The sequence below is a fragment of the Branchiostoma belcheri genome, unplaced genomic scaffold, assembly GCF_001625305.1.
Source record: "Branchiostoma belcheri isolate BF01 breed outbred unplaced genomic scaffold, Haploidv18h27 scaffold1, whole genome shotgun sequence".
In the NCBI taxonomy this organism is placed as follows: domain Eukaryota; kingdom Metazoa; phylum Chordata; class Leptocardii; order Amphioxiformes; family Branchiostomatidae; genus Branchiostoma; species Branchiostoma belcheri.
The window spans coordinates 4,973,736-5,001,019 of NW_017802379.1; the positions used below are offsets into that span (position 1 = coordinate 4,973,736).

General features: G+C 42.3%; 3 protein-coding genes across 8 annotated transcripts in view; all 3 read right to left on the reverse strand.

Annotated features, from left to right (window-relative positions):
• Positions 1–1,460: 1,460 nt before the first annotated feature.
• On the reverse strand, positions 1,461–3,434 carry LOC109466373 (insulin-like growth factor-binding protein complex acid labile subunit). Its single transcript, XM_019764119.1, has 2 exons — positions 1,852–3,434; positions 1,461–1,764 (listed from the first exon to the last, which is right to left on the reverse strand). The coding sequence occupies exons 1-2, from the start codon at positions 3,432–3,434 to the stop codon at positions 1,461–1,463; spliced, it is 1,887 nt and encodes a 628-aa protein (XP_019619678.1).
• Positions 3,435–9,627: 6,193 nt separating this feature from the next.
• On the reverse strand, positions 9,628–12,192 carry LOC109468569. Its single transcript, XM_019766846.1, has 2 exons — positions 11,785–12,192; positions 9,628–11,109 (listed from the first exon to the last, which is right to left on the reverse strand). Exons 1-2 carry the CDS (start codon positions 11,925–11,927, stop codon positions 10,260–10,262), a joined length of 993 nt encoding a protein of 330 aa, XP_019622405.1. The 5' UTR covers positions 11,928–12,192; the 3' UTR covers positions 9,628–10,259.
• Positions 12,193–12,813: 621 nt separating this feature from the next.
• LOC109465485 (trichohyalin-like) overlaps positions 12,814–27,284 on the reverse strand; it is a 43,016-nt gene continuing 28,545 nt past the window's right edge. For 3 of the 6 annotated variants that reach the window (XM_019762840.1, XM_019762830.1, XM_019762819.1), the window contains 23 exons: positions 26,856–27,012; positions 26,242–26,373; positions 24,009–24,121; positions 23,310–23,448; positions 22,658–22,828; positions 22,343–22,468; positions 21,512–21,694; positions 21,170–21,238; positions 20,980–21,042; positions 20,686–20,781; positions 20,464–20,565; positions 20,054–20,236; positions 19,507–19,638; positions 18,556–18,585; positions 17,647–17,867; positions 17,216–17,315; positions 16,929–17,033; positions 16,663–16,746; positions 16,337–16,533; positions 15,894–15,999; positions 15,594–15,785; positions 14,952–15,137; positions 12,814–14,136 (listed from right to left, as the gene is read on the reverse strand). In XM_019762840.1, the coding sequence (XP_019618399.1) occupies positions 14,068–14,136; positions 14,952–15,137; positions 15,594–15,785; positions 15,894–15,999; positions 16,337–16,533; positions 16,663–16,746; positions 16,929–17,033; positions 17,216–17,315; positions 17,647–17,867; positions 18,556–18,585; positions 19,507–19,638; positions 20,054–20,236; positions 20,464–20,565; positions 20,686–20,781; positions 20,980–21,042; positions 21,170–21,238; positions 21,512–21,694; positions 22,343–22,468; positions 22,658–22,828; positions 23,310–23,448; positions 24,009–24,121; positions 26,242–26,373; positions 26,856–27,012 (2,956 nt within the window). In that variant the 3' untranslated portion in view covers positions 12,814–14,067. Of the gene's footprint in view, positions 14,137–14,880; positions 15,138–15,593; positions 15,786–15,893; positions 16,000–16,336; positions 16,534–16,662; positions 16,747–16,928; positions 17,034–17,215; positions 17,316–17,646; positions 17,868–18,555; positions 18,586–19,506; positions 19,639–20,053; positions 20,237–20,463; positions 20,566–20,685; positions 20,782–20,979; positions 21,043–21,169; positions 21,239–21,511; positions 21,695–22,342; positions 22,469–22,657; positions 22,829–23,309; positions 23,449–24,008; positions 24,122–26,241; positions 26,374–26,855; positions 27,013–27,284 lie in introns of all 6 variants that reach the window. The other 3 variants (XM_019762797.1, XM_019762808.1, XM_019762786.1) reach the window with 3 other exon arrangements.

Consider the following 27,284-nt stretch of genomic DNA (forward strand, 5'->3'; position numbering starts at 1 on the left):
CCTTTCTAGTTCTGTGCCCCGCCCTAGCTAACGTGGTGTGGGTTAAAAGAGGAAATGCCCACAACTAGAGGGACGTCGTCTGACCACCAGACTGAATACTAGTAGCATGCAAGAGGACGTAGCCGGCTAGAGACTATCCCATGTAGCGAATTGACCCTCTAGACGGTTAACTGCTTCGGCATGCTGTTCAGTCTATTTGGCCAATGTCTACTATTTTTCACGCTACCTGGGGACCCTAGTAGAAGACGCACAAATGCGCCGCCATTTCTCCATGTACAGGAATTGGTGGTAAAACAAGGCAAAACGAGAAATACACATACCTTCAGTCGCCACCCATGCTGACAGCCGCCGGTTTCTGTCTGCTGTTTTTCAGCCGAGTATTTGTAAGCCTCGCATTGGAGAAATCTGAGACTGATTTAAAAGCTCATGAACATATGCATGCTCGGGTGAAAAGGGTTCAGTGAATATAAAGCGAAGTTATAACATCATTGGGTTCACTAACCTGCTTTCCATATTTATGCGGGCCTGCTCATTTTGGCTTTGTTTTCATTCAATAAAGAGACGCGTTTTAATTAAATAAGACAATTAAGGTAATTTGCTGATCGATACAGCAAGACAATTTAACTTTATTTATCATCACCGACATCGTCTTTGTCGATTTTCAACCGAGTCCCCAAATGTGAGATTTTTAGCCATTTATTGGTGTGTGTTGACACGAACACGTAGTTGCGTAAATGCCAATGAGTCTGTCATGCGTTATTCTTTCTCTTTGATTGTTTTTCAGTACATGTGACATTTGGTATTCCATTTCAATATGTTAATGACTCGGTTCACGTCAGAACATTTCACGTACCACCATTTATTTTTCCAACTTATCAATTGCACTTACATGAACCCTCAAAGTGGCCTTGGAGTCGAAATGAACTGTAACAGCCTTATTTTGCTTCAGTCGGATGGAATAGCCAGCTCAGCGAAATAATCCTATCAGAACATGACAAATAATTTACCGATCCTGTATTTTACATGATATGTTACACACCCTTTGCAAGCAGTCAAGCTAATGACGTCACAGAAAATATATCTGACAACTTCCATGTTTCCGTGGAATTCAGCCAACTTATGTTATTGTACAATGACATATATGCTACAGTCCGATGGAGCCTGTATGTATGATTGTCTGAGTTGAAAGTTTCAGAATTATGGGTGTCCTGAATGAACAAAAATGATTCTGGACTTCCAATTCTTGTTTTTGGGAGGCTACTACGATGCCATGTGTCAATCATCGACAAACACTTCTTTGGGGAGGGGGTCAGACCTTCGTCAATGTCGTTCCCAGGTTAGTTCAGAACCTGGCCGATCTCGTTTCCCGGTTGGTTCAGACCCTGGCCGATGACGATCTCGTTCCCCGAACCAGGGGAGTGTAGTCCTGATGGAAGCCACTGTCAATGTCATGCCTGGAGCTATGGGTAGGAGGGGGAGGGGGGCGGTCTCTGGGGTGGCCCGGCACTGACAGGTCTTACATCTCCTTCCTTTCCAAGGTCCAGATACAACTGGTCACCAGAGCTAAACGGTGCTGTCAGTTTACTGGGGTGAGGACGGGGCACTTCGTAGTCATTATCATCATCATCATCATCATCATCATCATCATCATCACCGGCTTCATATTCATTGAAATCAGTTCGTGGCGCGTCACTGCAAACTGTCAACATCTCGTGTCCCTCCGCGGTCGCCTTGGTTTCATGAGAGGATCTAGAACCACGTCTTCTACAAATGCAGAAAACAGTGATACAGATTAAAAGCGTGCAAAATGAACCGACGCCTGCTCCAATCAAACCCCACGCGACATCTGACGGTATGATCCGGCCCAAGTAAGATGTTTTAGGAGAGTCCTCAGCGGGGACTTGGAAGACAGCCAGATACCCGAGACGCGAGTCTTGCCCTCCAGGATTGGTCGCTGTACATCCGTAAGTCCCACCGTCTTCACTGCTCGCATCTAGGATCGTCAAAGCTCCTTCCCCATTGATTTGGCGCCCGGTGTCTTCTCTAGTTCTTGCGTCCTCTTGCAATGTTGGGGTTCTCCAAGAAATAACTGGCTCGGGAAATCCGGTAGCGTTACAAAACATCGTCACGTTTTTGCCGTCCTGTTCAAGAATGAATCTATCTATCTGTGGTGAAATGCAGCTGAGATCTTCCACAGAAATCGTGTGGAGAAACTTGTTCTGTAAGACCGGCGGCGTTTGACACTGAATGTGCCATTTGAGAGGCACACAAGAGGCTAACTCCCTGAGCCTACAGTCACAGCTAAAACGGTTACCGGCTAGAGAAAACACGACCCCCTCACCGAGGAATATGCCGGGTATCTGAGACAGATTGCAGAGGGAATTTGGAAGCGTCTCCAAGCGGTTGTTACTCAGATCTAACTGCAGGGTACGATCACAAATAAAGTCTTCGCAAATCGGTTCTCCACCAAGGGCGTTTTCCTCGACATTTTCTAAGCGCGCGTTGCTAAGATTGCAGAGGCGGAGCGTTGAGAGTCCTTTAATATCGAAAGCAAGACTCTTCAACGTCGACAAAGGGTTGTAACTAAGATCGACAGACACAATGTTCGGCATGTTGGTGAAGGTACCCGTTTCGATGACTTGTAAGGTGTTGTTGCGAATGTCCAAGTGATTCAGGCGTGGTAGCGTGAAAAAGCTACCGGGAGCGATACTTCCGAGCTTACTGTCTCTGACGTACAACGACTGGAGGTTAGCTGCCCCAGAGAACGTCTCAGGCCATATCTCAAGAAGATCGGTACCAACAAGGTATAAGTCTTGCAGCTGTGCCAAGCCCTGGAAACTGCCGTTCCTAATCTGCTGTATAGGGTTGCCCGATAGGTGGAGCCTCTGCAAGTTTGCCAACGGTGTAAAATAACCGACTTCTATGCTAACTAATAATCCATTGGACAGGTCCAGAGTAGTCAGTCTGGGAAGCGAAGAAAACGACCCCTTCTCTATATCAAGTACGACGTTGTTACTTAAGATTAGCCTGTCTAAGTTCGGCATTCCTTCAAACATACCGGCTTGAACTGAAGAGAGCCTGTTGCTATCAAGCTGGAGACGCGTCAGACTATCCAGTCCCGAAAACGCACCTTTTTCGATGTACGAGATGCTGTTGTTACCGAGATACAATGACTGAAGAGACGACAGGCCAGGGAACTGGTTCCGTACAAGCCCCTGGATTTTGTTGTTGTTGAGCCACAGGATGACGGTGTTGGGAGGGACTTGGTCTGGGACGTCCCCCACCCCTCTGTTGGAACAGTCCACGGTGTTGAAGCTGTTACAGGCACACCCCAGGCCGGCTCCAGCACTGGTACATGCGTGGAACGCCAGGGTAGAGTAGTCAACGGTAGACAGTGTGAGGATGACGGTTACGATGGTGAATAATCTGGCCATGGTGGTGTCTGAAATGATGAAAATATTTCGTTTCAGCGTTCGTCATATCTCGAATCACTTCTTCTTTACTTCAGAAGCACCAAACTGACCTCAACGCCAATCTGTGGTTACAACATTCATTATATCTTATGCCCTCTTCTATGGGAACATGGCCTTGAATTTCCGTATTCGTTTTTAGATCCACCAACTTGACCTTGATGTCAATCTACAGTTACAACCATAATATATACTCCTCTTCTACGAGAACATAAACTTAATTGAATCACCTAGCTACTTGAATTGTCCTACTTTAATTGTCTTCGTCAGAAGGACTATGAAATTGTCTCGCCGGAGTGTGGGGAACTGCGGATTTTGCGATATAACTCTGGAAGGCATGATTCGACGTCCATGATTTTTGGCAGGCAGATTACCGCTGTTGAGGCCAAAGTCAAGTACAAGTTTCGGCTTCGTGGGGGGTCCGTGCGTTACGTTAGTGCACCTTTTGTGTTTGTGGCTTGTTAGCAAGATAACTCAAGTATTTGTAAAATGTTGATTATAATTCTTGGTGTGGTGCTTACTATTGTCGGGACCAAGGTTAAGTTCGTTACTGAGCTTCGTGGGGGGGTTCGTTGTGACTACAGGGGGCATTTTGTTAATTTTTCTTGTGAGCAGGATAACTTTTGTATGTGTGGATGGAAGTTAATGAAATTTGATAGGCATCTTACTGTCGTGGTCTCCAAGATTGAGTTCAAAGATGAGAGTCGTGGAGGTCGTTATGTCCCCGTAATAGGACCTTTTGTGTTTAGAAATCCCCCACCTACATCTGCTTGGAGACAGCCGACAGCTGGATATAGCAGGGGAACCCCATAATGGGATGGGATCAAATGACGTTACATTGAGGGATTGTACTATAACTTCAGCAGGGGGAGGATAGGTTGGACATATGTCAGGTTATTTTCTACGGCCACACCAAGTAATTGCTATGGATGACGTCCACTGGAGACCTTAAATCTAATTACCTTAAATTTAAGGCAAGCGCGCAATAAAACACGAAGGGCCGAAAAACGAGATGCCTAGATTTGGAATATACTAACTGTAGAAGTACAAATGTTATAGGACACAAAGAACACAAGAAACAAGTCTTCTATTTGTCATAAAGACAAATTAACAGCAATAGTCACCCTGTTCTGATTCTTTCCTTGATAACATCTTCTCTTATTATATTTTGCGGCGCTGTCGTGACACTTTCAACACAGTAAGAATTTCTTGAACGTTTTTTTTCCCAGTAACAGTCCAAACTCAAATAACGTAGGGGGGGGCCTAACACGGGTGACGACGCATCTGTATAATCTGCGGCAAACCGTTTCAGGGTGTTCTGTACCATAAAAATAGTACAGAGATTTTTTTGTTCTTTAGACCAAATTGATTATTAAAAAGAGTGAAGAATACGCATGTTAATTTCTCTAGAACGATGTACCTCTGACGAAGACATGAGATCTCCGACCTCTAGTTGAATTATGCTATAGCTAATTTCTCTATATACGCTGGTCAGTTGAAAATGAGATTTGCGAAAATCCACAATACAACATGTAAGGAACTCTGACAGTAAAATACAGGTAACAACATTCTGAACTCTCCTATTTTCGTTTGTATTAAGGGCACAGTAAAGCTGCCTTAAGGATACAGAAAGGGTAATTTTGAAGGTTGGACCAGTCAGGATGTTCCACCCCAATGGAGAATATGTACTCCCTTTCAACAATTTGACCTGGGGTCGGCAGCACGTTGATTAATTTTACCTGGGGCCAAATCTTAAACAAACAGCACATTCACAGTCTGGTAATTACCTGTGTGGTGACAGAAAGGCAGGATTGGGCGCAGATACTGCACAAAACCAACCGTGCAATGACTCACGTGTTTGCCATTTACCTGTCGTTTTAAGGAGGCCATTCTATCAACAGTTTTTATATCAACAGTTTTTACAGTAATTGTTTGGAGTAAATTGTTTTTTTAACGCCAAATATAATGAAAGGGAGACACAGACAGTGCACGTGGCTCTAGGTAAATATTGATCTTAAACTGTGACTACTTGAATTCAGCATGTTTTATCAATCACTTCTCAAAGGGAAAACGCAAACAGGCAGACATATATACGTACATACATATACATATATACGCGTATACACGTACATACATATATATTATACTCTCCAAGCAGAGGTTTGGGTTTTGGCTTATTTTTGGCGTGGTTCAAATTTTAGGCTTTTTTATCGGACTTTCTTTTTTGTACTGTTATCTTTTTTTACGTCAACCCATAAGCCAAAACCCAAACCTCTGCGTGAAGAGTAGATATATCATACATACATGTACACATACACCTGTAAAACCAAAGAAACAAAGCAAAAAGGGTGCCTACCTGTACCTCGACGGGTAAATCTGAACTTAGAGACGCCAGTATAAACCTGTCTGACAAGGTGACGCCCCTTCGTCACTTCCGGTCACGCCAAACGTTTGACGTCACTTCCGACTATTATTGATAGAACATTTGGTTTTGGCCCCCCTCCCAAAAAAGGTTACATGGAATTATTTTTCACATTATGTTATATCATTTTTTTTCTTTGGTGAGAAGTGGCGCGAAGGCCTACGTGGGGAATGTATACATGTACGACTCGCATTTCTGACTTGTACCCCAATATTAGTCCTTTATTTTCTGGGTGGTACCTAAAATCAATCCAGGTCCTTCCAGTAACCGTTTTTTGTCAGAATTTGGGGCGTCACTGTCCCAATGTCGATATACATTGGGACAGTGTTGTTTCAGCTTAGTATGTAGACAAGTGACTAGAATATTGACTTTGAAAAATCTGGTTTCCAAAACTGCATGCACTGGATGCCTTTAGCATTAATAACAATCGACACAATACGTAATGTAACTATGATACACGTATTACGGAAACTTTATTGCACAACAACTGTAGAAGGTACAATATATGGCATCTACTGCTATGTAACAACAAACGTACTGTAAACGTTATGTAAGAAAGGCGTCCTTCTAATACCAGGTCCTTTCATAATTAGACTCAAATGAGGCCAGGTTGTAAAAGGAGGCCGACATTTCCACTACACTGAGCCGACCTGAAGACAAGGTAATAAATAGCTTAGCTTGGAAACTTATTATTACAATCAACGTAATCCCAAGTGACATTTCTGGTAATCCATTACGCCGTATGCTATATATAGCGTTGTTCGGTGTTACTTACATAATGAACGTGTGAATTCTGGGCGGCCCGACTTTCCAATTAATAGAACATGTTTCAAATCTGCAAATTTCGACAAGGAACATTCTACACCTAACAAGAGAGATGACTTTTGCAGGACACATGACTACACCGAGAATGCGGCTCTCAGCGGATCGTAGGACGTATGCTACCGGGCCCTAAACTTGCTTTAATGATATATTCACCGTCCACCGACATGGAATATATTCTAGTCTTGGACTTGGTACCGAGCCCTAGCCATGACGCCATGTCGCCTGTGCGTAGCTCCGGACCGAGTCGCGGTTTACAGTGCTCGGCACAGAGCGTAGGGAACGACCGCCTCCTGTGGAAGTGTTCAGCGTGGCTTCCTGTCACCGCCGTCCCGTCAATACAAACTACGGTTGCCCTGCGATTACTTGTCTTGAGAAGCGATTCCTTGTCCAGGTCGCTGTCGAGAGCTCCTTCTGACTCCAACGTGGGCGGTAGTTGTATCTTCTCTTTTGGCTGAACGGAGGAATTGTTAACGCCGAGGACAGGTGTCACAATACTGGGGAACAGTCTTTCACGGAGAAGTGCAGATGCCTTTTTCATGGCTTCATCCCTTGTTTCCACTGTCTGCACTGCTTCCTCGGTTTCTTTTTTTAGGTCATGCTCTTCTCCTTCGAATTCCACGAATGTTTGAAGTTCATCTTGGTCCTTTGAAGGTTTGATTGCAGGGAGACTGTGCCTACGCCTATAGGCATGTTTGCTGGTTGTTGGAGAGCCTTTGGGCCGCTGCAGCTGTCGTTGTAAAGACTCTACCGGTACTGACATCCTCCTGCGAGTTGTAGTAGTTTCTACATCTTCCTCCGACACCAGTAGACTCGCCATACTCTGCAGAGTGGCTGTCAACACAGCTTCTTCTTCTGATTCTTCCGCGATTTTCGAAAGTTCGTGCCGTTCGTTGTCGTGAGGTTGGATGTTAGGCAGACTGTACCTCCGTCTTTGCACGAGTTTGCAGGATTTGGCACACTTTTTCTGGTGCTGTATCTGAGGTAACGACTCCGTTGCGCACGCTGGAAGTGAGGATCTTCTTCGTGCAATGGCGCCGATTTTTTCTCTACCCTCGGACGATGTGTCTTTCTTTGTGGCATCGGCTTGGTCCTCTCCTTTACGCCTCGGGGATACGTTTTTCGTGCCTCTCTTTCCGCCATTTTCTTCTTCTGTGCATTTGTCAGTTGAAGCGGTTAACTTCCTTGTAGAGAGCTTTGCCACAGCAAAGTTTCGGGCTTTTCGGCGTACGCGCCTTCGTCCACTTGAAAGGTCGATGACTTTGTCCATGTTTTTTCGGAGCTTCCGAAACTGGCACAGAAGCAGGCACTGCTCGGATCTTCAGAAAGAACAGACAATTTCGTTATTGGAGGATCATTCAGACTGCCTACTTGACCATAAGGTCTATCTGTGGTTACAACGCCTTCTGTTGTGAAATTCATATACCTAGTACACGTAGTGCGAACATACAAGGAAACTCACGTGGAGAGAAATGTTTTAACCGTCACCCAAAACAGTACCTCCGTACCTGAATGTAATAAAACAAGAACATTATGCACGAGAATTGCATAATGCATGTCCAAATGCATAAAACTGAGACAAAACTGGTCATGACAAATGACAGCTCCCTCTCGGGGAAAAGAATAGCTCTCTTGAGTATATCAACAGGTGTCAAACAGTTTGTGGTTGATGGTAATGAAGTAGATATTGTTCTTCTACTAATACACTGCATATAAAATTGATTGCCCTCCAAGAACACCTACTGGGTGTACCTCACAATTTCATTATATGGTGAATCGATGGGTATATAGCACCCCTGTTATCCCAGTGTTCCAATGTATTTTTCAAGTAACTTTACTGGTAGTGCAGTAAGTGATGGTGCCTTCGATGTAGATATTTGCAGTCTCCTAATGCCGTAAAATATGTTTGAAAGGGCCCGGTCACATCGTAAGTCGTCCTACAATTCTAATGTCGTCGATTTTCAAGCAGGCTGTGGCATAATCAACCGCCAACAAGGATAAAAGACAGTCCTCCCGGTAACACGGCAGCTGAATTTCGCTTGAAGCATGCACGTACGATGTCAACTATCCCTTAGATTGCGATAGTAAGACGTCGACGATCGTAAGACAGGGCAATGTGAGCAGGTCCGTTCTTTTTTTGATGTACGCATACTGAAGCAGTGTAGTGTGAATGGTTCTTACCTGAGCTCGCCGTCGACCCTCCGTGTCCGCTGCTCTAACGCGCCCACATCGGACTGCAGATGCCGCATTCTCTCCCGGGTCTTCTCGCGAAGAGCCCGCGTCTCTTTCTCCTCCCCGCCCGGGCCGGCCACGTCCGCTTCCCGTGACATCTTTAACTCTAATGGCTGTACTCTCAACCTGTCCTTTTAACCTCCTTGCTCCGTTGGAACCACTTAATCAGCCCGATCTTAATAACAAAGAGGTGTTTCTATTGTCTGTGAAATGACACCCCATAAGATACAATTTCATCTCGTTAGTCGATTGTGTAACATGGGCAATACCTGTCTCTTGGGACAACACCTGTGATGGCAGGTCCACTGCGCGAAACCTTTGATGCATTGCGTAATACTTCGTCAGAACGTCTGTTTAAGGTCGTGTTCCCGTATTCGAGGATGGCATCCTGTCTATAGTTGACAAATGTTGTGTCGGAAAGAATATCGTCTGCAATGGGCAAAATTCTCGCCAAACATCCTTCGAAAACTGTTCAAAATCCGCATTTCGCGCAGGCGCAGTACGTTGTGCTGACGTACTCCTGATGATTGGCCAGTTGAAAACAATTCCAACTTTTTCTTTTGGTGGACGTCATCATGTTGAACCGTTTCGATTGTATTCAATGAGCGAGACATTTTTAAATGTCTAAAACCTTTAAAAAAAGGTTAGGGAAGTGTGCCGTACTGGATGGTTGACAATTTTCTTAAAAAAAGAAACTCGTGCATCAGACTGTGGTGCATCAGTTTGCAGGGGATGTGTATTGGTTGGCATCTTAATTGACCCATACTGAGAACTTGATGAAGGTAATAAAACAATCTAATGTCCCTAGTGACCTAGTACTGGTAATAATGATGACAGACAAGTCGAATAGTATACATAACATGTTAATGACCATATACTAGGCTGATAGACAGGACTTACCTCCACTAGCTTCTACATAATACTAGTAGTAGAATGTAGTAGAAGAAGAACTTTTCGCACGGCAAGACGAAGATCTTATTGCACGACAATCGCAGACGTTACAGACTGAGAGTATGGCAACATGTTTCGAACATAGTACAAAATACAGGAAGTTTGCTAGATTTGCTTTCTATATGCAAGAAACTATACATTACTGTACATTGCAGTATAGGCGGTATATCAAGAGGGAAGTTGACATAGAGCACTGGGAGGACCACTGTCCAGGCAGCTAAAATCAGGAGAAGCTAGACTGATGCACTACGCAGAAGAGAAACTAATCCTCAGAAAGAACATATTGCAACAGACCTGAGTCGGCCCTATGTGGCAGAGACTGTGATTCTCGTATGGGACTGTTTAGCTATAGCCTTAGCCAACTACTTTTCTTCTTCAATATGTTCCTTTATAATGTTGCTTTCAGCAAACGTAACTGACGATTTTCTTGGCTTGGACTTGATACCTGGGCCTAGACAGGACGCCATGCCGCCTTGCGAATCTATCGTATCTTGTGGGTCACAGGTGACAGTTATTGCGGGAAGAGAATGCCTTCGTTGTTGACGTAAATCCGCACCATTCGCCGTACCAGTCGCCTTGTCGGACGTTAGCGGTGGGAGCCGTGTGCCGGTCGTTTTACTAGGCCAGCAGCCAGGAATAGCTACGCTTGCTCTGCGCTGCTTCACCGTAGGCACTGTCCTCCCTCGGTCGCCCTCTTCACCGTCGAGTTCCAAAGACTTTTGAAGAAGGCTGGGCGACGCTCGCACTCGGGCATAGGCCTGCGCTTCCAGGTTGACAGTAGAGGTGTCTACATCCAAGATGGCTGCTAACATTGTGGGGTCGAGACTTTTACGGCGCCTTGATACGGCCTCATTCTTGGGAGCAAGGTGTTCGTCCTCTTCCGCGATTTTGAAACGTCGTTTGATGTAAGATGGGTCTGTCAGGCGCTGTATGTGTTGTGAAGCCCCCAGTGTACAAGCTGCGACAGACCATCTCTTTCTTGAACTGGCGGTTTTTGCTCCAGCCGGGAATACTAGTACATCTTTATTGCAATTATATACACAACCGCTAGGGTGTCCTTCGGACGACGTTGCGGTGCTTGCAGACGACACTGGAGTCGGTCCATCGCAGGTCGTTCGGGGTGAACGTTCTCTGCTCTCCAGATCTTTCCTGATTTCGGCGCTGCGTTTTCGGAGGCTTTGAAACTGACGCAAAAGTTGTTCCTGCTTTGATCTGGAAAAACAGAGGAGAAAAAATACTTCAGAAGATCCCAATTACGGTCCAGAACTAGAAAAAATGGGGTATGTTTCGAAGAGATTCTATATTTTGTTAGGTTTCGCTGTAGAGGCTAAGATTTCTACTACTAGGGTCGGTCGAGAAACCGGATATTTTCCTTGCTTTACTACCACGACAACACAAGTATTTTCTTTTTGCGTTACACTGGCTAATTATCACTCCGTCGTCTAATTACTTTGTCTACTTAATTACATTCGTTAGCGTAACAAAAAGTCCTTAGCACCCAAAATTATAAAATCAAACTTAACGAAATTAATGAACTACCCTTTCCCCAAAAAAAGTTTCTTGAGGGATTCTGTCATACCAAAATTTTCTACCTGAAGACCTCGAATAGCAATTCACATTTATATAACCTCCGTTATATAACCTCCTTGGTCTAAATGACGATCTATCCGTTTTAAATACGACTATAGGTCAAGACATTTAACGTTGGAAGTTTAACAATGTGTTCATAATGATTCTAACTTACACAGAACTTTCCGGTGAAAATATCAAGATGGGAATGGCATGCATCACTCCAGTCAACTCGATGTATCTTACCAAGGACATTACTAGTATCTTACGTAAATCCTTCGACCAACAAGTTTCTGAAACAGCTACAAATGTTCTTACCTCAGTTGAACTTCTGCCCTCCGCTGCTCTTGCTCCAGTATGCCCAGTTCGATTTGCAGGTGTTTGTTGTGTACGTGAGCTTTAGACTGAAGGATGCGTCCCTTTTTCTCTCCCAGAACAGCGAGCTCGCCACACCTGAGCATCTTTCTGACTTCCAAGTGAAAACTGGTCTCTCCGGCTGCCCTCAGCGAAAACAAACCATTACGGATTGTCTCAAGGGATATCTTGCGTAATTCTCATTGTAATTCGTAAGACAATCGGTGAAAACTTCTGGATTCTATAGCTACGTCGATGTTTGTAAATTGTTCATTTGTAGATTCCGACATTTTCCATCTGCCATTTTCATTGTCTGCTGTTCGTTGAACAAAGAAGACCCGATTGTCTGATAGTGTGTGCGCATTTGCACAGGTGTTGGTCATGGCTTATGTAAGCGTCGTTAAGAATTGTCAGGGGATCGCTTTAAAAATACCACTGAATATTTTGCAGAGACACACCTTTTGAGAAGGGCGAAAACCAATGTTTATACCACCGACGGTTGTCTTTTACAGGACGCTTGTTTGATATTTTATTAAAGGATCACGTACATTGGGTCATCACGTTATTCTTTTATAGATATCCATTGGGCTGGTGTAAAAAAAAAGATACCAGTAGAAAAATACACAGCCCAATAAAAATGCCTAAAACACATCAAAAACATGTGAGGCGTAACCCTTTGCTTGGAGAGTAATTTTCCTGGGCACACCTTTTTGATTGACCAACAAAAGATAATAATTATCTCCAGTGATCAGTGTATAGTTGTCTTACTTTCCAACACCCTTTTTGACTATCTCCCTTTCTCTTCATTAAGTACAAATAAAAGGAGCTGATTAGATAATCATATGCAAGGATAGTCAGAAATTATGACTGAGCTGCAGTATTAGATACACAAACCCTTAAGCATGACATGTATATGACAAAATCAATACCAAAAATACAATGCCATCCCCTATAAGTCAAAACCAACAGAAAACAGAATAGATGCTGGTGTATATGATTCCAGAGTCCTTTAATAAAAATAGAATTTCAGTATAGTACAGTTCATTCCTAGGTTATTTCTTAAAGGTTATCCTTCACCTATTCCCAAACTCCCTGTGCTGTTCCATACTGTCCTGTGTATTGTTCTGTCCCATAAAGTAATCAACATCTCCACTATATACACACATTGTCATGAAAATACAAGACTTATGGTAGAGCGATAGCTTTCATCCCAAGATTACATCCATCAACTGTGAGGCTGACTGCTCATCTCCTACTACTTTCACATCATGGCCTTGTGAAGGGTTTTATTACAAATTTTCATAGGATTATATCATTGGGAGTGACCTGTTCTTCCTCTAAAACTTATCTATTCCAAAGTAGCTTTTGTCAAAGGCATGTCCAAAATACGGTCATGATATGTGAGATAAAATGGTTTAAAAAAATGCCATTTTAGAAAATGTATCATGGTCCCTTTACCCTACAAATGCTAATTTTCACTCCCTCTAGCATATCCTTTTATAACAATGTAGAAATCATGATTTAAATTAAATATGAATCTCTTAACTGATTAATACTTTGTACTGTTACTGGTAACACTTCAGCATCATGCATTGTAGAATAGTCAGATTTTATTGGTTATTATCAATCCTTTCTTCCTAGCATATATATGGCAGAGGTTTTTCAAAAAAAAATGTATAAAATCATCCAACACACGTACAACCTTCCAGATCTTTCATCAAAGTATGATAAAAGTATTTAAAATCTCCAAATGTCATTTGAGAAGCAGCAATACTGATTGAGAATCAACATGGATAATATACAAGCCAGATACATGAACAACATATACATACATTACACACAGTCTTTTGATACCGAATATTGGTAACATCATTTAGCTAGAAATCTGCTCCATAACTGTAGATATGTAAACAAACAAGTTGTTTTTCTGTGTACGAGTAATTGTTCATTAAATATCAAAATCTCTTTGTGATCTGAATAATTATACTTTGCTACAAAAAGACTTGCAAATTAAAAACCTCCATTAACATTTATCCAGCAGATTACATATATGTGCCACTTTGAAAAAAACAGTGTGTTTGTGAGATCTCTAAGTGCAGCAAGAGTACTCAAGTGCATTTTACTGGCTGAAGTTACACTGGAGATCTGTTTAGATGCATTTTTTCAGGGTGGTAGATATATGTGACCTGGTGGAATTATGCTAAAGTAGATTTTACCTGCATAAAAATTCCTGTTTTTCTATGTTTGTTATCTATGACCTCCTCTGTGATATCTCTTCTGCATATCCGAGTATGAACGTTCCAAATGTAGATACTCCTGGAAGAAAAGGTGGAGAAATATTAGTAAAATCAAGTATAACAAAATCAAGTAAAGTCAATTCATAATCCTCTTATATATATGATGTGCAAATTTCAGTGAGATATATATATATGCCCCAAGTTATGGACTTAAAAAAAAGGACTTTTTTGGTTAGTATGTATGTCAAAATGTTAGCCTAAAACATAAATTTCATATTTCAAAGTGAATTGTAAAATTGCAATTAAGCTTAGTCTAAAATTCTCTGAATGATTTTCCCTCCAAAGTATCACCCAAGATCATGCATCAATCTGAATGGCTGTTAGCATGCGCTGAATGAATGAGTGAAGGAGTCAACCAATCACAGAAGGCTTTACATCATCCACTGACTACACACCCCAGAAATGGAAAAATCCATTATTCTGGAGTCTGAACTGTTTTCTTTCTTTCCTTCTTCCATGTGTCTTCTGAGAAACACATTCTTCTGTGGTTGTTTGGATGGATGGTGTCTAAAACTGCCCTTACTTCACCTTATCAGCTTGATGTCCAAACTTATTTTAGCTGCCAAGTCTCTTTCGCCCTCCCCCATACGAAAGAGACTCGACTATTTGAGAAGAGAACAAAAGAGACTCGGCAGCTAAAATAAGTTTGGACACCAGGCTATAACCCAGTGGCAATGAGAGAAGTGATGGCATTGATGGATTGAAGGTGACTACAAGGTCGTGCAAAAGTCGCAGCCGTGTCCCGCTGGCGAAGCAAACCTACATGCGTGGTAGCACACGTGTTTCCAAGGCGGCGCTACGGTACTAGTGCCGATTCTGTCCACGCGGCTCTACCTTGGTTTGGTGGGTCAGCTGGTTCTGTAGTTTGGTCAGTTCCACCATCTTCTGTCCGAGCAGCGCGGTGTTCTTCTGGGCGCGCTCCTCGGCGATGTTGAGCTGGCGGTCCATGTGCTTCAGCTTGCGCTCCAGGTTCTGCACGTACGGACTCTCCCGCAGGATAGCCTCCTCCTGAAGGGTGGCCTGGCAACGGGAGAGGTTCACACTTGTCAATCAAAGTCTTTACAAAACATACCTTCCTGTCAGGAACTCAACAGGAAATATCAGTTTTGTGGTCCAGATGATGGCCGTGGGCTATTTTTCTTAGGGTAGATTTTCAAGTTTGATAGGCTGATACTAGTACATGTATATGGTTTTGTAAGAAACGACATGTAATAATGTATTACCTAACCGGTTAAAGTAATTATCTCTATAACCATCTCTATAACTTAAAAATATGTTAAAATTGAAATGCCATCATGATCTAGAAAGAAGCATTCTCTTTCAATCATCATTGACTACCTAGAGATACATCCAGCACCAAGGCGAACTGAAGGTCACCCAAAATGGTGCCCTTAAAATGAAAAAGAAAAATGACCTTCAAAAAGGATAACACAACAATTCAAAAGTACTCATACAGGTCACAGTATAAAGACTCACAACATCAGGGGTGCCGTTCCCGTTGATGGCGTCACCCCCCTCCCCGCTGAGCCTCCTTAGCTCCTTGTTCTCCACCCTCAGCTGCTTGACCCTCTCCTGCAGGTGACGCAGCAGTTTGATCGTGCTGGCGTCTCCTCCTGACTGCGACGAACTGGACGGGCCGGACACACGTGACGGTGTACTCGGTGTGCTCTGGGGAAAAAAAAGAGGTTTTAGTGACATTATAAAACAACAAACTTCATCAAACTGTAAAAAAAGAATAAAGGTGCGAAGAAGTGCTTTACAAAATATTAGTTATACCTGGAAAGTTTTCCTGACTACCGACAGTCTCTGAACTTCCTCCTCCAGTTCTTCTATTCTCCTGAGTTGTGAGGAGTGGGCCTGCCTGTCCTTCTCATGCTGCCGTCTGGGAGGAAACAGAAATACAACATCATGTGTGAATGTGTTGTCATGTTGTAATGTTATGCTGTAATGTTAATGCATGTGTCAAGGTAAGAATCACTAACCGTTTCCCGAACAATGGATCAATGTAATCTAAGTCTACAATGTCTTTATATCTAAATCAGTAGCTCAACCTTAGAAATACAATACACTGACAGCTCATGTACTAGTAAATGTGTTAAAAAGTTACTGGTGGGATTTGAACTGAAGACCTCTTGGCCCAGAGGCAGAGTCACTAACAGTATGCATTGATTTCAGGACTAAACTGAATCTCAGAGGCTGAAACCATGTACGGCACTTACTTCTCCAGTTCAAGGTTCATCTCTTGTTCAAACTTCTTGGCCAGTTTCTTGATGGTAGCGTCCTTCCAGGCCGTCATGTTGCGCTGGATCTCCCTCAGCTCCTCGTCTTTAGAGATGATGTTGTGCTGCAGGGAGGAGACTTCATCTTTGTCCTTCTTCACGGCCTGCTGGAGTTTACTGATCTCATCCAAATGATCCTTTTGGAAAAGAAAAACACCAAATTTTAATGCACAAAAAAAGAAAGAAGTTTGTCACTTGTATGCAGTACAGAAATAACAAGGAATTAGAGATTTCAGACTCCCATATTTTGTTTTTTCATGACATACCTGAATGAGTCGTTCTCTCATGGTCTCCACTTCCTTTTCCTTCTCACTGTGGTACAGTTCTCTTAGCTGTTTTACTTCTCTCTCCTTGAAGAGTAAAGAAAAAGCCAGTCTTAATTGATACATGTATGATAAATCTTCAGATTTGATAAATCTTCAGATATGATAAATCTTCAGCTTTGATATATTGCCTTGAACATAACTTGACATAAAAGCAAGGACAAATGTGACAACTTCTTCATGATAGTTCAATAATTGTGTTCTTGTACCTTTTCTTTGTTGACCTGCTGAGTTGCTTTCTTCTGTGATGCCATATCCTCGTGCAGTCCCGTCACAAGCTGCCGGAGGTCCTCGTTAGTTGCTTTGAGATTAGCCTGGAAGGGTACAAATTAACTTCATCAGCATACAATCCCTACCTTGCAATATTGATGATTTGGGCTTTGGTTATCTGTCATTTTTCGCTGTCAGCTCAGTTCTATCAAGAAAAATTAGAAAACTTTTTTGGTGTGGGCTTAGCAGAAGTTACTGGAGATAAAAGAAAAGACATCAAACTTACCAGAGCTTCAGACACGGCAGACCTGGACTTGTGTGGACTCTGGCCTCTGTTCTCACTGATGTCCAGAGACTGGTCAAACTCATCATCTTCTTGATCACCACTGAAAATAACAACATAAACTTGTAGTTACAGCACAGTTACAACTCTCATTGAATAGCCAAGTGGATAAGCTAGCGGACACAAGATTGAGACGTTAGAGATTCTACTCCTGGCTAGTAGACATTGTGTCCTTACATGACTTCCAGGTTTAAAATTGGTACATTATTTCAGTTGGGGAGGTATAAGACTGCTGAGTGGAAGGAGAGGAATGGGCTCCGCCTTCCAATACCATGCCCTAGACACAGTGGATAACAACTCATTAGCCCCATGGCCTAAAAAAGGCTGTAGTACGCCAAAAGCTAAAACCTAAGTAATTGAAAACCTCCCCCTACCTTGGTACTCTCACACTCCTGGGAGCAGTACCCAACAGTTGAGCACTCTTCTGACACTCATCGTTGATTTCTGAGACGACAGATTTCTCGTGCCTGTCCAACAGCATGGAGGTCTCCTTCTCGCGTAAGGCGACGGCGTTTCTCTCGCTTCTCGACATACGCAGCTCGTCTTCCAGCTTCCTGATCTTCTCCCTCAACTTTTCAACATCACTGACTTTCTCCTGATTAAGAAAAGATCATAACATAAATATAAAATATGATCATGTAAAATTGACTTTCTTGTTTTTTTCATCCATGTACTTTACAAACTTCTGCAACATGTAAAAATTAGAAATATAAAAAAACAGACAAATTACAAGGTGAGTAAATAACCATGAAGCAAAGGAGGGTTGTGTGGTATTGAATACAAAACCTTGATATTGATACAGGATATTGGAAAAGATTGCAGATAAAAGGTTTGTTTGTAAAGTTGATAAGAAAATATCAAAGTTGACAAGAGAATTAGGACATGAAAAAAGGAGAAACTTGCACATAGTTATGTTATGTTACATTTTCACACACACAAACCCTACAATTCTCTATGGTTTGTTCCTGTGGAAAGACATGCAGTGGGATTAAAATTAGAACTACATAATTCTGGAGTTTTTCACCATGTTAGTACAAAAATACATGCAGAGATATTGCTTTATCTACACTGCAGAGCTAAGAGTAAGACAATCTATGGCCTAGTTCTGGTACATTTATCATGTCCAAAGTCTGCTACAACCATGCATGGGTTATTATGTTAACAAACTAACAACCACCTCATCACCAGACTAACCCACACCGAGGACTAGCTCTATTATAACCTGCCCACCACCTAACAACACAGAGGCACCAAAAGTTTGCAAGGCTCGGGGGAGCTCTTACCTTCCAGGAATTAATCTGGGAGAGCAGGCCCTGGTGGGAACAGGTGTGCAGTTATAGGCAGGTGCAGTTAGCATGGGTTAGGAGCCTGAAAATCTAGGCTAATTTCTTGCATTGTTCTTGTTCTTTTTTTTCACTACAGCCATGCACTTTGCTAATGTTTGTTTACAGAAGCCTACATTGTAACCCTTGCCATACCTGGGTTTTTTTTCAAAACAACTACGCACAGTTTTCTGATAGCTTGACAAGATCTCAACTATCAGAAAAGTATGCAAATTTGTTTTTAAAAAAATATGGCAAGAGCTGCAATGGAGGCTACATCACAGTCATCTGTCAAATAGTGTGTAATTTACACTTGAGCAGCTTTTTGTGTGCATGTCCAACAGAGAGCTTTCAGGAAAGAGCACATAGCACATTGAGTATTTGCAAAGGTAGAAATTCGGAGCAGCTAGATGTAGATAGATACCAAATGAATTCAGGAATTGCCCCAGCAGTCTACAGAAAACCACACTATGCCCCAAAACAGAGAAGCAAGCAAGCAAGCATGCAGCTTGCAGGCATTACACAATTTGGTGCCTTTTACTCAATTGTGATGAAGATTTAGCATGTAACAAAGAAAACTTTCAGTTAACCTTTAAACAAATGATTGTCCTCTGTTATCTACAAAACTGTAGCTACACAATCATTTGGAACATGTCATTTAAAAACTACTTCCTGACATACTATATTTAAAATTAGTAAACATAATATCGCCTAGCATGTTTTGCCTACAACACTACAAAAAGTGTTTTATTTTTAACCCTAAACGTAAACATGCTGAGCATGCATTCAAACAAACTGAGTGGATTTTAGAGGTCATGCTAGGTTAAATCAGGCAGGCAGACAAAATTACCAAAGGACCTTGTCTTACTACTAGCTTACACTAGTGCACCCTGGGTAATTCGGGTCTCCTACCTGTGTCAGCTGTTCCCTGAGTTGTTTGATCTCCTCCTCCTTCTCCACCTTCATAGAGTCCCGCACCTCGTTAATGGCCGCTAGTTTGTCTCTGTGGGCCGCTCGGACCTGCTGACGGGCCTGGTCCAGCTCCTGAACAAACAAAAACATGACATGTGTTTGTTTCAAACAGAGTAACTTTCTCTCTACCGACGATACATATACATTGCATGTGCCAAGTTTGTACTACTTACAGTATAAGTAAGCAGGAGGGGGTTTAACTTGGTATCAGTAGCGTAATTAGATGAATTCTGTGGGTTTGTGTGAGTCAGTGTGAGTTGACAGTACATGGGTAGGGGGAAGATTACCAGGCAGAATGACAGGAAGTCAAAAGGTCAGACACAGGAAATGGAGCAAACTTGAAGATCAGGAAAACTCAGAAATCTGAAATCTCTGATTTCTTGTTCTGGAAGATCTTTATGTCATAATGGGACAAACAATAAAGCAAACTTGCATAGCCTCAAAAATAGCATTTACTGTGGAATAGCCTGAATAAAATCAGACTGACCTGTTTAAGGCCGGTACAGTTCTTGTCAGCCTGGTTGTGGAGCTGTTTCTCCTTCTCCAGCTCCTCCTGTACCTTACTCAGCTGTTTGTCCGACTCGTCCTGCCAACGATCTTTTTCTCGCTGGACCGCTCGCTCCTTTTCTGTTTCCCAGGATGCTTTTTCCTTGCTGATTGCACTTCGTATCTAGACAATGAAAAGATTTCATGGTGTATTTGTATTATATTGTATTGTACCTTCAGAAGCTAATGGTATATTGAAAGAAAACTCAAATATCCCACTTGTTGATTTTTGACCTTCGAAATGCAATTCTTATCACTTTAGGATAAGCTAAACTCTGCATCATATTTTTAAAAAATACCAGATTCCCCCCCCCCCAAACTTTAGATGGAAGAATCTTAAAGACCCCCTACCTGTTCCTTAGCCTCTAGTCTCATCCTGTCTCCTAACGTACGCGTGGCCTCCTCCTGTTGGCGGAGACGCTCACGAACCATCGTCACTTCATCATCTTTGGCCTGGAAGTCAACACAACATCAGTCACCACTGAAGGTTTGGACAAATTTATCATTGCAATCTGGTGACTGTCACAGTGCAATTTGATTCTTTCCAACTTGTTTAAGACTTAGTTCACTAACCAGAATCCTTTGCTCCATCTCAGCCAGCTGTTCCGCCATTCTCTCCTCCTGGCGGGCCAGGATGTCCCGTCGCTCACGGTCTGACTGGTCTCGAAGCTGGGAATGAGGGAAACATCAACATGAGAGAGTGCCTGCCTAATCTATTGCATAGTATTTCAGTACTTGTCATCAATACTTTGATTAAAATTTAACCGGCTTTTGCCACCCCCCAGGTTTTTAGGGCTAGGTGGGTCAAAGTCTTTAAAACAAAACAAAACAAAACAGAGCATGATAAATTTGCTAGTTAAGTCTTACCCTGTCCAATTCTCTCTGTTTGTCTTCTAGCAGCATGTGGCGAAGTGCAGCAAGTGAGGTTTCCTGTGATATCATTTGAAAAGAAAGGTTGGGGTTAAGAATTCAATTCTATCGGTACATGTAGCTCAAGACTAATCTAATTAAGATATAAACCAATTAATATCTCATAAGAAAAATAGGGTTTCCTTACTTTGTCTTTCTTTAGTTTCACAACGTTTTTCTCATTCTCTTCTATCAAGCTGTCCTTCAGCTCACTTTCCTGTAAGAGAAAACATGGATTTTTAGCAAAACCAATATTGAGTTCCCCAAAACATACATTTTGTTTGCAACACATTCCTGGAAATACCAATCCTTACCAAGCTTGATAAATATTTGGGTTTCAAGTCAACTTAACACAACAACCTGGATAGTCATCCTGTCAAAGCATGAAAAGACTGATGTTACAGGTGGTTGTTTCTAAGTTCCTGCAGTACTGCAACTAACAGCTAGATGGCACTGCCACACTGCACCTCAACAAGAAAGCCACCCCTACCTGGCTGAGCTCCTCTTGCATCTTGTAGACGGTCTCCTGGAGTTTTCTGTTCAGCTTGTCCTTCTCGTGGAGCTCTGCTTCCAGAGAGACGATCCTCTTGTCTCTCTCTGCGAGCTGTGACCTCAGGTCTGTCACCTCCACCCGGGTTCTCTTGTTGGCATTGTCCAGGGCATCTGTCTTGTTCTGTAGAATATACAGTGAATGTTAGGAACACAGAATATGTAGTAACTGTTGTGGAGCTGTTGAAACTGGCCACACAATTGTTTTCCTTGTGATACCTTCATGTTATCACAAAACCAACTAAACTTTTTACTGCAGATTTGATTACGTTTAAGTACAAAATCATCACCATTATTCTCTTATTAATAAATAAATATAGAATACAACACGGTGTATTCCGTATCGCCCGAGGTACCAGCCCGACTGCGCGTCGGATCGCCCGACGGCCGAAGGCCGCAGGGAGAACCGATCCGCGGGAGGGCTGGGACCGAGGGTGATGCGGAATACACCGTGTTGTATTTTATTTATGTCATACCCACCCAAGAAAACACGCCTTTTAATGCGAAATGGGCGAACATTTGGTGTCCCTAAACCCAAAACAAATGAACAAACATCAATTCCAACATCCGAATTTTGTGTTCGAATTTTCGAAAGCGGTGCAAGCGGTTAGGGCGAAACGCGTTCGAATCGTTCTATTGAACATTTGGAAGCCCCGGGCCGTACGCGTTAAGAACCCCCGGGCCGTACCACTAGTTATCACACGGGCCGGAACACCCGTATCGAACGCAATCGCGGCCCAGGTAGGACATAAATGTAAATATAAGTCCTGACCTCGATGTCTCTTTTCCTGGCCCTCTCCAGTTCCTTGACCTTGAGATGGAGCTGTTCCATCTGGTGGACAGCATCCCCCTTGTCCAGCTGCGTCTCTTCCAGTTGCCGCTTGCACTCCTCAAGCTCCTGTAAAAATAAACACATATCCCATCTCTTTAATATATAAATTTTAAGTAAAAGAATTGCAACAAAACTGCTGTAATGGTTGTTGTAATATGAATTGATGTTTGATTCTGGTGTATGATAACCTACACAATAAGGTACTTTAACACAGAAGGAGAGCAGTTTTAGAAGAATCTCTAAGTCTTTGCTTACGTCTTGCAGCTCCTCCACCTTTGCGCGAGACTTGCGCTGTTCGCTGAAGAGGTCCTCCTTGGCGGCGTTGAGCTGTCTCTCCAGCTCCCGCCGCTCCAGCCCGCTGATCTGTCCCTCCCCGCTCCGCAGCCGCGCCCGTAACTCATCCCGCTCACGGATCACTTCCAACACCTGTGGAGCAGCAGGTGGTTTCAACTTTAACGTTCAACATATGCTTAAAGCACTCACAGCTTGTTACAGGAAAAAATTGTTGCAGAGCTATTAGCTATGACAATTTAAAGGACATTGAGAGATTCATTCTCTGATATCATCCCCCAATCTTTTCCTTTGCCTATCTCTCTGTCTTCCTCCTCAGAGTGTTCCTTGAATGATTGAAGGTTTTGGCCAGTCCCAATATATGGCTATGATACCTGGCTATGCAATACCATTCCAGTTTTTGTTTCTTTACTTTGGCTTAGAGGTATTTGAATACTCTTAATAGCAAGTTTCTAATACTTATGGTCAGACAATTTTCCTGTTGTGAAGACTAAAAACACCTTTAGTTTTCAAGTAGTTTTCAAGGCAACATGCCGGGATTCAAAACCTCAACCTGGATTGATTAATCCCAATAATACTTCACACCTTATAAAGAGTATACGAATCCACAGTTTACCTGTTCCTTGGACATGCCAAGTTCGTCTCGGTCCCGCTGGCGGCTGGAGGGTCTGGTCCTGGCCTCCAGGTCCTTGTGCAGCCCCTGTAGTTCCTTCTCCACACTGTCCCGCTTGTACTCCAGTACCATAATCTCTGCCCTGGGTACATACAACAGGAGAACATCGTGTTTACAAAACAGTTGAAGGGAAAGGCACAGAAGCCTGATTTTTAAAATAACATCAGATTTCTGAATATAGATTGAGTCCAGAAAAAAAGAAAAATTGCTTCTTTACAGATATGCAACAGTACAGAACAATAATCAACCTATGGCAACGAGCTACCATAACGTTTAGGAAAAAAGTGAAATCAAAAGAGTTTGGCCTACTGTTTACAAAAGTACAGACACTATTTATGTGGTGAGTCAAATTTCATGTAAACGATCCAACCCATTCAAAATGTAGGTCACTAAACTCCAGAAGATGGAAATACATTGTAGACTGTACAAACTCCAGAGAACTGTTAGAAATTGTCAAGTCAATGAAAACCTTTATCCTACAAAATTAACCAGCTTGGAGAAATCATGAGGGAACTGAGAAAATAATACTGACTGTACATTAAAGGCTCAGTAAGGCATAAATAAAAAGGTGAGAAAAAAAACAATGAATCTCTAAAAATAAACCCGTCTATCAGAAAAGTTTCAGTAATACTTCTGTGTTACCTGAGCTCGTCTGACTTGGTCTGCATGTCCTGGACCTCATGTTCCGCCTGGCTGACCTCTGACCTCTTGCTCTTCAGCGACTCCTGAATCTCTCTCATCTCAGACAGCACAGCCTGAAGGTCACAACACAACATTAGAGGTCACAACAAATAACAACACACAGGTCTTCACAAAGGACGTTTCTTTTAGCACGGTTTTCATTTTATTTTATCGAAACTGCTACTGTGATACAAAGGCACTCCCTGGCAGCAACGGCTGATATCAGGTACTAGTACCTTCTGACATTGTTGTTGGCATCCTTCTGTCTTGGCAGACAATCAGGTGCCTTCTGTCATTAGACATATCAGATAACATACATGTATAAATGACAGCAAATTCCAACATTCTTGATATAAGAGCATAAAACAGGGGAAATCAATTAGCACATCTGAACTGCAAAAGGTAGTTTCAAAATTTCTTGGAGCAGGTGTTGACAAAGACCTTCGACAAAGAGTATTTTTATAAGGGGTACGAGACAATACGAAAATATGTGTGCAAAGGTGTGCAACAGCATCTAACCAATTTTAGAATACAGCTTTTTTTAACAAAATAAAAACACAAACTGTAGTCTGCTGCCTTTCCCTTCTATTTTGTTTTCTTTGGAACAGCCCTTAACTACGTGTTCTGTCTTGCTAAATAATGTAATTAACACAATAACAATGTCCAGTAATGAAGACAATCATCTATCTAACCCAATGACGTCTTGACAAACACTTACCAAAGCTAGGTCAGGAAAATCCAAATCCAACCTGTACTTTACTACAGGGTCATTTTGGTCCATAGCTTGCAAACCGCTACATGTTTACATAGTCTACAACTCCGAACTGATTGCTCCAATACAGCGACGCTACGAAGTGGCAATTTGAGGCTGGAAGCGGTGAAGCGACCAATCAGAGAAGAAAGAGCATTGTCGTCAGGATGATAGCGTTATCTGGTGGTGAAAGGGCCGGTAACAATAGGGAAAGGCTGCTATACAGGGTGCCCCTCGGGACATAATTGTCGTAATTCCAGTTTCAAGCCTCCTCTTGCGATCTCGGATAATACTGTAAATCTTGACAAGTTTGCGGCGGTCTTACTTTCATGGCAACCACTCCGCTATAAATTTGCGACTCTGCAAACTTGTGTTTCTAATGTATCACTCCTGCACAGTTCTGAATTGTTTCAACTGCAAAACTTCTTTGTACCCTTCTACTGCAAAATGAGGTCTGTGTGAAAATAAATCTATCTACAGTAATGAAGTCACCTGTTCATTAAAACCACCCACACCTGTGCAAAGGTGGAGAAATCAACTTTATATTGGTACAAAAAGGCTTTCTTTTCTGACCAAATTCACCAACAGCAATGACTATTAACGTTTGGGAACCAAGAAAACGTTGAGTGGGAGGGGACAAGTGCCTCCTTTGTGTAACCGACAGGGGGTTTGAATAATACATGCCACCTGTTGGATTCAAATTTCATCATCCTCTCACAGCAGAAAAAAAATAACATTTTCCACACAATTCAAGAAATATTCAACTTTGAAAGAAAATTTCATTCTTAAAGAGAATTACAGAAAGCTTACAAGTCTGACTTGATAAGACTTTGTTTCTGTTAGACAACAAGTTTTGACCATCAATCACCATATATTTCAACCTCTGCAGGGGTCCAGGACCAGGGCATATCCAGGCAACAGGAATGGGTCAAAATGATACCAATACATACAGCAATACACAAGGCTGTAAATACCAGTAGCACCCACAGATAAGAGGTTCACCTGACAGGTATATGAGGGAAAAGTAATCTAGTGCCTCTGTGAATGTAAATATGTTGGAGGATGTTGAATGTAAAATTCATTGCTGTTGTAACCTCTTGTGGAGATTTGTAACCTCTTGTGGAGATTTATGTTTCTTTTGCCTTGTTGTATAGATGTTATATTACCGGTGAAGCAATGTATGTGTCTGCCCAAAGGTTTTCTGCACTACCAGTAATGAACAATCTGAGAAGTGGTGTGTACTGCAGTACCATTCACAGCCACAAGGGGGCACATTTTGTACTCACTGGTTTCAAGGTTAGAAGCTTTATGATATCACCTTGAAGTCAGGGTATACGAAATTGAATTCCCTCAACCCGAGTCTTCCCTTTTTGCCTTAATTACAGATTATGAGATTCAATTTGGCAGATGCCCTCAGGAAATGCAAAGGACACAAAACCTCACCTGTTTCTGAGTCTGTGCATCCCGCAAACCTTGATCAGCGTCCCGCAGGCTGGCTGGACTTTTGTTGGTTCTTGGCATGATCGTGGAGTTGATGTCCTCGTAGGAGTGGTAACGTCCACCGCGTGCTGGGCTCTAAACACATGCAGTTGATTTGTATTAACATGAGTAACTGTTACAGCAGAATCATAAGAATTGACATAACTAAGACCTAAGAAATCATTGTTATTGCCATCTATATTCTCCTGGACCACTTGACAGAAAACAAGAAATTAGAATACTTCCAGTACGTACTTCCTTGGGATTTGGTAACCCTGAGCTACTCCTAATTTCCTGTGTCTGACCTTTTGACTTCCTGTCACTGTATGTCAATCTTCCCACATGCTATCAACCTACTCTGTCTGGACCCTCACACAGCTCAGCCACCAAAACAATTCCGTGACCAAAAGCTAACAAAGTTACTGCCTTGCTTTGCATTTAGCTATGATTGCTTGCATTATGATTTGGCTAGACACACATCATATCTATTCGGATTAGACATGAATGACATAATGAAAGTGTCACATTTCATAATGGAACATCCTTGAACCCAATCGAGCCACAAAATCGTGTCTTACCCTGATTCTGTCTGATGCAGCACTGATAGCTGAAACATCAGGCATACTGGCTGATACATCGGGTAGAGTAGAGTAAGTCTTGGGTGTGGACTGCATCTTGCCGGAGTCTCTTCTCCTCCCCACATCACTCGATCCCATTGCTCCTGGTTTACTACTCCTGACAGACACATGAAGAATCAGATATTACTAAATAATGGATTTTTCAATGGCATTAGACTAAACAAAAACATTGTACAGGGTAAATTTGGAAGGGTAACAGCCATTACACAGAAGCAGAATTCAACACCAATCTAAGCAAGCAACAAGATTTTAAGTTTTAACAAAACACAAGTACTATTAACATTACTTCACAAACAAAGGGGTTAAGGTTTCAAAATATTGAGACTGATTAGAGATAACATAATCATGCATACAGAAACTGTTGAAGAT

Coding starts and splice junctions, on each gene's coding strand:
- LOC109466373 (XM_019764119.1), bottom strand. CDS start 3,434: ATGGCCAGATTATTCACCATCGTAACCGTCATCCTCACACTGTCTACC. Junction 1,765..1,851: donor TACTTGGGCCGGATCATACC/GTCAGATGTCGC, acceptor CTGCATTTGTAG/AAGACGTGGTTCTAGATCCT.
- LOC109468569 (XM_019766846.1), bottom strand. CDS start 11,927: ATGCTCAGGTGTGGCGAGCTCGCTGTTCTGGGAGAGAAAAAGGGACGC. Junction 11,110..11,784: donor AGGGCAGAAGTTCAACTGAG/GTAAGAACATTT, acceptor CTGTTTTTCCAG/ATCAAAGCAGGAACAACTTT.